Source organism: Chiloscyllium plagiosum, chromosome 19 (genome assembly GCF_004010195.1).
Source record: "Chiloscyllium plagiosum isolate BGI_BamShark_2017 chromosome 19, ASM401019v2, whole genome shotgun sequence".
Lineage (NCBI taxonomy): Eukaryota > Metazoa > Chordata > Chondrichthyes > Orectolobiformes > Hemiscylliidae > Chiloscyllium > Chiloscyllium plagiosum.
Window position 1 is genome coordinate 51849630 of NC_057728.1, and position 12150 is coordinate 51861779.

General features: G+C 42.8%; 1 protein-coding gene across 3 annotated transcripts in view; it reads right to left on the reverse strand.

Annotated features, from left to right (window-relative positions):
- rfx4 (regulatory factor X, 4) overlaps positions 1–12150 on the reverse strand; it is a 140709-nt gene that overhangs the window by 43690 nt on the left and 84869 nt on the right. For all 3 annotated transcript variants that reach the window (XM_043708852.1, XM_043708851.1, XM_043708850.1), the window contains exons 11-12: positions 8242–8386; positions 6981–7075 (exon numbers count right to left, since the gene is read on the reverse strand). In XM_043708852.1, the coding sequence (XP_043564787.1) occupies positions 6981–7075; positions 8242–8386 (240 nt within the window). The remainder of the gene's footprint in view (positions 1–6980; positions 7076–8241; positions 8387–12150) is intronic.

Consider the following 12150-nt stretch of genomic DNA (forward strand, 5'->3'; position numbering starts at 1 on the left):
CCAGAGAGTGGTGGGGGCATGGAATGCGCTGCCTGTGGGAGTGGCAGAGTCAGACTCATTGGCGACCTTTAAGCGGCAATTGGATAGGTACATGGATGGGTGCTTAAGCTAGGACAAATATTCGGCACAACATCGTGGGCCGAAGGGCCTGTTCTGTGCTGTATTGTTCTATGTTCTATGTTCTATGTTCTATGTTCTACAACAACGCAGAATCGCCAAGCAGAAACTGATAGCCAAGTTTTGTACTCAAGAAGACAGCCTCAACCATGATTTTGGTTTCATGTCATGCTACATACGACCCCACCACACCGTTGTGTGTTTGTAAAATCTTCTTTGGGCAGCACTCCAAAAGCTTGTGATTTCAAATAAACATGTTGGGCTATAACCTGGTGTTGTTTGACTTCTGACTTTGTCTGTGTGGAGTTTGCATATTCTCTCCGTATCTATGTGGGTTTCCTCTGAGTGCTCTGGTTTTGACATCACCTTGATAACTTATGATCTTTCTCCCTTAATTAATTTATACAGTTTTGGATTACTTATTATTTTTGGTTTGACCCTCAGCATGCAACTCATACCTAGCATGTTATTCCAGTCATTTGATTTGTGTCCAGCACTACTTTATTTTTAATTACCTCTCTCTCTTAATTAATCAGATTATAGAACATCCCATCACTTGTTATCCAGCTCTTGACACTTTACTCACACTGTCTGACACTCTTGATCACCTGCAGAGACTTATTATTTGGTCTGTCGACACTCCACTCATGCCATTTGTATGACCTTTTGATCTCTCAGGTTATAAATCCTGTGCCTGTGTGTCATCTCCTCACTTCACCTGACCAAGGGGCAGCGCTCCAAAAGCTTGGGATGTCAAATAAACCTGTTGGACCATAACCTGGTGTCATGTAACTTCTGACTTTGTCTATTGTAGTCCAACACAGGCACTTCCACGTAATGAGGGGTTAAGGAACACACATATCTCCCAACACTCATATCACGTTCACACAGACAGTCACCCAAGGGTGGATATGAACCCAGGTCACTGGCAATGTTAGGCAGCAGTACTAATCACTGAGCCACCACGCTGCTCTGCTAACTTGCTGGCCTTTTCAGTGCACCATCTTGCTCTGATGCTAACATTTACATTCTACAAAGCTCAGTGCAAGCAGGAGCAGAGCACCTCAGTTTATATTTAGCCACTTTACAGTCTTCAGGCTTCAACATTGTATTCAACAACTTCAGACCATTCTGTCCTCTATTTTGATTATATTCCCTTCTCCACTTGACCCCACTATGCCCATGCCTTGGTTGCATGGGTTTGCTCTCAGCAGAGCCGACTTCTTTTTATTATTCACACTTATCATTAACACTCATTTTGCATCTCAATCTCTCTTTTACTGCTATGAGCACTCCCTTTATCTTTTGCTCTGGGAACTTTTACGTCTGTTCCATTCATTGCTCTGCCACCTTTGCCAACAGGATTAAAATAAAAACATTTTCCTGTTTGTTTCAGTCAAAGAGAACAATCAGACTGGACGAGGAAGGCTAATTCTGTTTCTCTTTCTACAGATGCTGCCAGACCTGCTGAGTTTCTCCAATATTTGCTGTTTTTATTCCCAATCTCCATAGTATTTTACTATAATCTTAATTACAGGTTACATTGATACAATAGGCATTGTTACAGAAAATTTGAGGAAGACCTGGTGTTTGTTCTCAATTCTTCAAAATCTTAAACTGATCCATGTGACATTATCATTGGGAACTCTGCTGTATTAACCCTTTCAGACCCATACATTATACAGGGCTGCTGCCCAGGCAACACTGACCCCAAACCTAACAGAGAGCAGCTATGGGACAAGGGTTTAGCCTAGTTTGATACTGAGCTCCGTGAATCAGAACAATGCCTTACAGAGAGTTTTGAGATTTGCAACTCAGTTGGAGGTTCTAGATGTAGGATTGCTTCCTGAGCAAGAAGGTTTGTTTTCAGACGCTTCGTCACCATACTAGGTAACATCATTAGTGAGCCACTGGATGAAGCACTAATGGTATTACCTGCTTTCTATTTATGTGTTTAGGTTTCCTTGGGTTGTTGAAGTCATTTCCTGTGGTGATGTCCTTTCCTTTCTTTTTCTCAGGGAGTGGTAAATGGGGTCTAAGCCAATGTACTTGTTGATAGAGGTTCGGTTGGAATGCCATGCTTCTAGGAATTCTTGTGCGTGTCTCTGTTTGGCTTGTCCTAGGATGGATGTGTTGTCCCAGTCAGAGTGATGTCCTTCCCTGTGTGGGGGGGGGGGGGGGGGGGGGGGGGGGGGGGGGGGGGGGGGGGGGTAGGAGGAGTGGGGTACTAATGAAAACAAACCTTCCAGCTCAGCGAGCAAACCTACATCCAGACATGCCTTATACTTAAATGTGTTTAATAGCATGTGAGGAGAACAAATCATATACCTTTCCTGAAACAGATCACCAGAGGCTGTACTTTAATAGGCACTCACTCTGCATAATGCATGGTTTACCAGTAACCTCGCTCCAGCTCTTATCACCTCCCATACCCAGGGAGTGAAGATATAAGGTAACAGCATGGAGGTTCTGAGGGGATTCAAGAGAAATCTTTGACACCCAGAAACTGGAGAAAGTCCGGAAGTCATTGCCTGAAAAGGCGAGAGAGTCAGAAACCCTCACTTACAGGATTAACAGGTCAATAATCACTAATCAATGTTTGACCACGTTCTGGAGCCACTAAATCCTGGAGTGGGATTCAAACCTGGATCTTCTAGCTCAAAGGCAGGGGTGATATCCACTATGTCACAAGACCTCCCAGAATCATGCCAATTCTTTAGAACTTTGTTGTGGCCTGCTTTCAATGATATAGATAGAAAGAACACAGGAACAAAAGTAGGCCATTCAACTCATTGAGCCTGGCCCTCCATCCAGTACAATCATGGCTGGTCAAAGATTTCAATGACCATAACTCATCCCATCCCTATCATCGATAATCGGAAATCGATCAATCATACATAGAGCTTCCCCAGCCCTCTGCAGTAGAGAATTCTCAGACCCAAGCAACATCTCCCCACCCACCCCTTATTATTAAATTGTGGACAGAACAGTTTTAATAAAAACAGTAACACTGGGAAATGAACACCCTGCTCACATTGGAGCTCCATTTGGAAGTAAATGATACAAATCAGACCAAGTGTCTCATTCACAAAGTTTATTGGTTTCTCCTGGAATCCTGTTCCCTTATCCAGAGGGCAATGCCTTGGGCGATATTAACTTTATTTAAGTGATCCTCTGTTACCTGTGTGATTTTTGTGAGATTTACCTATTTTACCTGCAGAATGGGTGGCTCAAATTGCAAATTCCACTTGCTGAGTTGAAAAGTCAATCTACACAGAGTCAAGCAATTTCAGTCGGCATCACATTTAGCCTGAGCCCCTGAGTTAAATAGGAAGCAATAAAGAGAAAGATTCCTTCTTCCAGTTGACTATGCATGAGACTTCACCAAAAAAAACCACCTCTGCTGACGAAGAGAAACAGAACAGTGAGTTTGAGTGGGATTTTTCCCAATTATCAAATACTGAAGTTCTTACAGTAGTAGAAAGATTTAATCATATCTTTATGGGTGGCACAGTGGCTCAGTAGTTAGCACTGCTGCCTAACAGCGCCAGGGACCAGGTTTAATTCCAGCCTCGGGCGACTGTCTGCGCGGGTTTCCTCCGGGTGCTCCAGTTTCCTCCCACAGTCCAAAGATGTGCAGGTTAGGTGAATTGGCCATGCTTAATTGCCCATAGTGTTCAGGGATGTGTAGGTTAAGTGCATTAGGCAGGGGTAAATGTAGGGGAATGGGTCTGGGTGGGTTACTCTTCAAAGGGTTGGTGTGGACTTGTTGGGCCAAAGGGCCTGTTTCCATACTGTAGGGAATCTAAGCTAATATCTTATTGAGACTTATAGAGAGAACCTGACTGAGCAGATGATTATAGGAAGTTTTGCCTTGTGTCTGAAACTAGAACAAGGAAACAGAGTTTAAAAATCAGGGATTCCCCATTTAAGACAGTGATGAGGAATTCTTTTTCTTCTCAAAAGAGCATGAGCCTTTGGAATTCTTGCTTGTTGAAGACACTGGGTTATGGATGCTTGTAAGGCTGAGGTAGCATGATCTTACCAAATGGTGGAGCAAGCTTGAAGCACTAAATGGCTTACTCCTGTTCCTAATTCAAATGCTGGGAAAGAGATTGACAGAATGGAAGAAGGCCATTTGGCCCATTTTGTCTGTGCTAGCTGACAAGGAGCTATTTAATCTAATCCTATTTCTCAGCCCTTGGCCTGCAGTCCAGTATGATAGAATAGTAATTTTTAAAATTAGCACAAGTGTTTCTGTTTTCACCAGTCTTTTAGGCAGTGACTTCATGTTCCACCAGTCTCTGGATGAAAACGTTTCCCCTCTAAACCAACTACCTTAACCTGGTGTGACTGGTTATGGACTCCTCAAGCACTCAGCCTTGACCCCTCATTACTGATGATAGCACAATGTTCGATACCATTCATGATTCCTCAGTTATAAAAGCAGTCCATGCCCAAATGCAACAAAACCTGGACAATATCAAGGTTTGGGCTGACAAATAACAAATAACATTTAAGCCACACAAGTGCCCAAAATGACCATCTCCAACAAGAGGGAATCTAACCATTGCCCTTTAACATTCATTGGCGTTAGCATTACAAATGCCCCACTGTCAACATTCTGTGGATTACCATTGATTAGAAACTGAAATGGGCTGGTCATGTAAGTAATGTAGCTACAAGAGCAGGTCAGGAGCTAGGAATCCTGCAGCGAATAACTCACCTCCTGGTTCCCCAAGACCTGTCCAGTATCGACAAGGCACAAGTCACAAGTGTGATGGAATACTCTCCACTTGCATGGATGGGTGCAGCTCCTATAGCACTCAAGAAGCTTGACACCATCCAGGACAAAGCAACAGGCTTGATTAGCACCACATCTACAAACATTCAATCCCTCCACTACTGACGCTCAGTAGCAGCAGTGTGTACCATCGGCAATTCATTGCTGAAATTCACTAAAGCTCTTTAGATAGCTTTGAAACACTTTCAAGTTAGAAGGATAAGGGCAGCAAATAAAGGGGAATACCAGCCCCTGTAAATGCCCCACCCATCCACCTGACTTAGAAATATATTGCCATCCCTTCACTGTCACTGAGTCAAAATCCTGGAACTCCCTTCCAAATGGACTGATCATAGAATCCCTAGGGTGTGGAAACAGGCCATTTGGCCCAACAAGTCCACACCGACTTCCGAAGAGTAACCTACCCATTCCCCTACCCTATTACTCTACATTTACCCCTGACTAATGTACCTAACCTACACATCCCTGAACACTGTAGCAGTTCAAGAAGGCAGTTCAGCACCACGTTCTCCAGGGCAATTAAGAAAGGGTAATAATTGTATGCCCGGCCAACAATGTCCACATTCTATGATGAAATTAAAAACATTTCTGTGGGTCTGGAGTCACATATAGGCCAGGCCAGGTAGGGACAGCGGATTTACTTCGCTAAATGGGCCTTAGTCAACCAATGTTTTTGCAACAAATGATTATTGTTTCATGGTCACCATCACTGAGACAAACCTTCAATTTCAGATTAATTAACTGAATTCAAATCCCAACAACTGTCATGGATATGCACTCCAAAGTTCATCTGCTCCTCTACAGATCTGCATTGTGTTTTTGGTCACTCAAGGGATTTAGGCTTTGCTGGTTGGGCCAGCATTTATAGCCTGTTCCCTAGTTGCCCTTGAGGAGGTGGTGGTAAGCTGCCTTCTTGAATCGCTGCAGTCCACCTGCTGAAGGTAGATCCCACAATGCCCTTTGGGAGGGAATTCCAGGATTTTGACCTAGTGACATTGAAAGAACAGTGGTATATTTCCAAGGCAGGATGATGAGTGGCTTGGAGGGGAATGTGCAGGTGATGGTATTTGTTGCTCTTGTCCTTCTAGATGGAAGTGGTTGTGGGTTTGGAAGGTGCCGTCTGAGAGTCCTTGGTGAATTTCTGCAGTGCATCTTGTAGATAGTACACATTGCTGCTACTGAGCGTTGGCAGGGGAGGGAGTGGATGCTTGTGAATGTGGTGCCAGTTAAGTGCTTTGTCCTGGCTGGTTGGCGCTTTGAGTAGAATAGATAAGAATAGAATCCCTACAGTGGGGATTAGGCCCAAATCAAGTTCACCTCGACCCTCTGAAGAGTATCCCACACATACCTATTCCCACCCTATTACTCCACATTTCCCCTGAAAAATGCACCAAGCTTCTTCAGTCTTGCTGGAGATGCAGCCTTCCAGGCAAGTGGGGAGTATTCCATCACACTCCTGACTTGTGACTTGCTACCATATACTATCATTTATTATAGATTCACATGTCTTCTTAGCCTCCAGATAAATTATCTAACATCTCAGCTCAGAAACAGAGCATTTGGCCCAGCTTGTCCATGCTGGTGTCTATCCCTCCCAATGTCACCCCATCCAGATACACTCCTGCTCCTTTCTCCCTCGTGGAATTGTCCAGAATTTCCTTAAATGCATCTCCGCTGTTCACCGCTGAGTTCCACTCCCTACGTAAATCAGTTTCACTCAAAAGGTTAGCACAAGAGAAAGGCACACGAGATGGAGCTTTTCAATGAGAAACGCACTCAGTCAGTGCATTCATGAAAGGAAGCAAGAAAACAGTAACAAGTGAAGAAATATTCAAAATAGTCTCATGGAATTGTTAATTTGTTACAGCTTAGAAGTAGGCCATTTGACCCATCATGTCCATGCTGTCCTCCTAAGATGCGATTGTTGTACTGCTTCTTCACGACCTCTCACCACATCCCACACATTCAGATATTTACTCTTTCCAGGTATTTAGAAACTCAGGAACTTTCATGTCTCTGCTTTCAGATTAGGAAGAGAAGTCAAATTCTGCTTACCAACCTTGACAACACATCTGTCCACCATGGAATCCAGCCATTCAATGTAGGACTCAGTGGGTGATTGCTCCTCTAAAAGATGATCAAATTCCTGATACACTAGAGAGATGGAAAGGTGCAGAAAAGGCCAGTGAGCTACAGTGGTGACAAAGACACAGGAACATTACTGCAATCACACAGATTGGCAGACAACAAACACATTGCAGAAGGAGATCCAGCTTCACACCAGACGGAGATCAGTCTAGCTGCAGAGGGAGATCCAGCCTCACACCAGAGAGAGATCAGTCTAGCTGCAGAGGGAGATCCAGCCACAAACCAGAGGGAGATCAGTCTAGCTGCAGAGGGAGATCCAGCCTCACACCAGAGAGAGAGATCAGTCTAGCTGCAGAGGGAGATCCAGCCTCACACCAGAGGGAGATCAGTCTAGCTGCAGAGGGAGATCCAGTCTGACTGCTAATGGAAATCCAGTCTCTGCAGGGGGAGATCTAGTCTCTGCAGGGGTAGATATAGTATCTGCAGGGGGACATCCAACCTTTGGGAGGGGAAAATCCAGTCTCATTGCAGAAGGAGATCCAGTCTCAGCAGGGAGATCCAGTCACTGCATGGGAAGATCTAGCTTCTGCAAGGGGAGATCTAGTCTCAGTGCAGACAAAGGGGGCAGAACATTACCTGGACATGTCTTCAATATGGAGATGGTGATAACACGGCACCATAGCAGCTAGGCTTTAGGCTGCCCAGAAATGGGGCATTTCTTGTCACTGACAGACTTGACAGATCCCAGAACACAGTTTTGTAGGGACCAGGGCAGTTCTTTCTAGGTCTCTGGTCCAATATTTATCCCTCAGCTAACCTCACCGATACAGATTAATTGAACATCTACCTTTATGCAATTGTGATATCTTGCTGTGTGCAGTTGAATCCTGCCTCTGTATTTCAGCAGGGACCACATTTCAAAGACAACTTCAGGAAGATAACTGGACAGAGCATGGTAACATAAAGGAAGACCATTGAACCTCCATCATTTGTCTGCCAGATCCATCCAAGTTAAACACTTGTTTACTAATAACTAGGCATGGCTAAATAATTCAAAAACCTTTAAAATTTGTGACATTTTCTGTTGTGCGTTGGGAGAAATGATTGTGCGCAAGGGCTATTTGTTCTGGGAAGTCTTTTTGACAAGTCTTTAAAAGGGAAAGCTTAAGGCAGATGTCAGTGAGTGGAGAGACTAACTGTGAATATCTATCTTGTGACTAATTCATTCTTACATTTCACAATGAGTTTCCTGTGCTCCTCTCGGGAATTCTCCATGGTGTACAGGGTCTGTTTAGTGATGCTATTCAGATCCACATTTCTCCAGTCCTCCAACATTTGGAAAGTTATATCTGCACTGTGAATGACTGCCCGTGATGCCTACAGGGTTCAAATAACAGGCTTCTTTAATTATTTATGGTTATTTATCATTGTGTGATAGCAAAATAATCACGATTGATGTGCACATAAGAAATAAGTATACATGTTGAAAGTTTTTACCTTGCACTCATCAGGACAAATGCAAGAATACCAAATTTCAAACAACTGCAACAATTTATACTATAGAATAAAAGGGTGCTGATTGGTTGGCAAGCCAAGACTGATTGGCTGAGGCATCATCAGGTAAAATGTGAGTCCAGCCTCTGAGGTAATTAAAAAAAAGCACACAGCTTGAACATAATATTTTTGACACAGAGAATGGGTTCCTGTGCATGAGTGCTTGTCACTTCCGGCAAGCATACATGAGCCATGTTATGGGCTAAACTGATTATTGTAAAGTAGTTGTTTGTGTAGCTATTAGTGTATTCAGGATTGTTCAGCCAAGCGTTACCCAATTGGAGAATCATAACTCTAACAGCAGACATTTTGTTTTGGGGTTTGCAAGCATGGGCTGATTGAGTTCAGTCTTTACTCTACCTGTTATGAACAGCAGAAGGAACATTTTGTTTGATTCAATCAGCCATCTTTGGGATTTACACTGCATTGCACTGACACTGAAATTCATACAATACCTGGATCAATTGTGTGGTAGCAGCATCCAGTTAGTGGGAAATATCACTCGTGTTGCCATATTATTATAAGAACACGAAATGGCTTAAGCAACAATTTACAATATCCACTGTAATATGGGACTCCATGGTTGAGTAGCAGTTGCTGAATAATCCTGAGAGTGCTAATACCTTCATCAACAACCAATCACCCCAACTCAAACACCATTTTGACTTGTGTCATCACAATCATTCTCATTGCTAAATCCTCTACCCCATATTACCATCGGAACACTATCACTACATGGACTCCAGTGATGAACAAAGACTCAGCACTACTTTCTCATGGTAACTGGGGTGCCAGTGATAATCACATCCAGAGAATGAATCAAAGAGATGCTGAGTGTTATAAAACAAAAGTTTTTAATTCCACATCAAGGCAGAAGAAGCTATAATTTTGACAAAGTCATACCATTAGGATTATATAAAATATCTGGCACAAAAACAGGCCATTCAGCCCATAACGTCAATGCTGACATTTATGCTCCATTTGAGCTTACCCCATCCTTCCTCATAGAAATTGGTCAGTGAAACCATGTTGACTTCTCCCTCATCTGCTTGTTTACCTTCCTCTTGAAAGCATATTTAAAATTCATGTCAAATACACCCATTGGAATGAGTTTCCCAATCTCACCACTCTTTGGCTAAAGTAGCTTCTTCTGAATTTGATATCTTGGTGACTATCCCATATTGCGATTTCTAGTTATACCTTCTCTCACAGGTGGCATTATTCTCTCTACCTCCACTCTATTGAAACCTTCCAGAATTTAAAGACATAAAAGGTCACCCCTTGGCCTTCCTTTCACTCTGCCAACCTTTTCTGATGTGTAAACCCTTGTAATCATAACTGCTCCTTCTCCTGAGGTTATAAGCCCCTATTACAATATGGAAGCCAGAATTGTGCACTGTGCTCTAAGCATTGCCTAATCAAGGTTTCCTTCAGACTGAACGTAACTCGCCTCCTTTCCTATTTGATCTTTCCAGAGATAAGCCCCAGGACTAGGTTTCCTTTTTTAGTTTATTGCCTTCTTAATCTGCAGAAACTGGGCAGCATGGTGGCTCAATGGTTAGCACTGCTGCCTCACACTGCCAAAGACCTGAGCTTGATTCCACCCTTGGGTGACTGGCCATGTGGAGTTTGCATGCTGTCCCCAAGTCTGTGTAGGTATCTGTTGGCTGCTCTGGTTTTCTCCCACAGTCCAAAGATATGCAAGTTAGGTGGATTGGCCATGCTAAATTATCCATAGTGACCCAATATATTCAGTCTCTCCTCATAAGACAGTCCCTACTCCATTCCGGATGTAGGTTTGCTCGCTGAGCTGGAAGGTTCATTTCCAGACGTTTCATTACCCTACTAGGTAACATCTTCAGTGGGCCTCTGGGTGAAGCACTGCTGATAATTCCTGCTTTCTATTTATATGTTTGGGTTTCCTTGGGTTGGTGGTGTCATTTCCTGTGATGATGTCATTTCCAGTTCTTTTTCTCAGGGGGTTGTAGATGGGGTCTAACTCAATTCCCTGTGAGAAAAATGCCAACAATCCTGGGCCTGACCTTTTACTCATTGAATTTAGCTTGTTTGTAATTCATGGACTAGGACTCCCAAATCCCATTGTTCAATAGCTTTCTGCAGTCTTTCTCCATTTAAATAATATTCAGTTCCTCTATTCTTCCCAACAAAGTTTATAACCTCATACTTCCCCACCTTAGATTCCATCTATCCGTTTTGCCCACTCACTGAACTGTTTATTTGCCTCTGCAGACTGTGTGCCTTTCCACCACATTTTGTTGCGGAGCTGCCGGTATTAGACTGGGCTGGACAAGGCCAGAAGTCACACATCAACAGTGTTGCTCCTTCATCAGGTGCTGTGACAAAGAGGTAGTGCTCCAAAATCTTGTGATTTCAAATAATCCTGCTGGACCAAAACCTTGTGTCGTGTGACTTCTGACCTAATGGCAAACTTGGCTGTAGTACATTCAGTTTCCTCATCCAAGTCATTGATAAATATTGGAAATACTTGTGCTTACAGCACTGATCCCTGTGGCATGCTATAGTTTTTTGCAGTATTATCCCGTTTATCTCTGAATAGTCTTATTCCCATCATAGGCTTCCTTTTTCTATTAAGTTCCTGCAAAACATTTTACTATTTTGTTTAATTTTAGTTTTAAATTTTGTTTTATGTTTCATTTTTCTCTTTCTAATTGCTTTGTAAATTTTCTCATTATGTCTTCATCTCCCCGCTTATCCTGCACTCTGTTGCCTGTGTAAACCAGATCCTAAACCTTGATTGTTACTATCTCTTTTTATTCAACTCTGGAGTCTTACTCATGTTTAGATTGTTCTTTCTTCTTAGCAGTACATATTTCATTTCACTCTGTTGAACATTGTTTTAAATGTTTTCCACTGTTGAGTTACATCATTTTATGTCAATATTGTCACCTATTTTCTTTTCTCAAGTTCTGTTCTCAGGTGCTCAAAATAAGTTTTTACCAATCTATTAACTGTTTTTTGTCATACTAATGTCCTTCTCTATCATCACCTTAAAATATTATGGTCACTACTATCTAGATGATACAAATTGTTTAGTTCTCTTACCTGCTTTGTCTCATTTTCTAATACCAGATTCAACAGCATATTATTCCTTACAATTTTCATAATATATGGGTTGGAAGGGAGTCTTGTACACATTGTAGACAAATCATTGTCTCCTCCCTTTTACATACCTCTCCTGTCTAATTAATATGAAGATAGTTGAAATTCCTCCAAACCTTCCCCCCATGATTATTATTCTTTTAATAAATCTCAATTCCCTGTCTGCATACATCTTCCTCCAACACCCCCCCCCCCCCCCCAACCACCACCACCTTTCACAACTCAGTAGTCTGTAAACTCGATATAGGAGAAGGTGAGGACTGCAGATGGTGGAGATCAGAGCTGAAAATGCGTTGCTGGAAAAGCGCAGCAGGTCAAGCAGCATCCAAGGAGCAGGAGAATCGACGTTTCGGGCATGAGCCCTTCTTCAGGAATGAGGAAAGTGTGCCAAGCAGGTTAAGATAAAAGGTAGGGAGGAGGGACTTGGGGGAGGGGCATTGGAAATG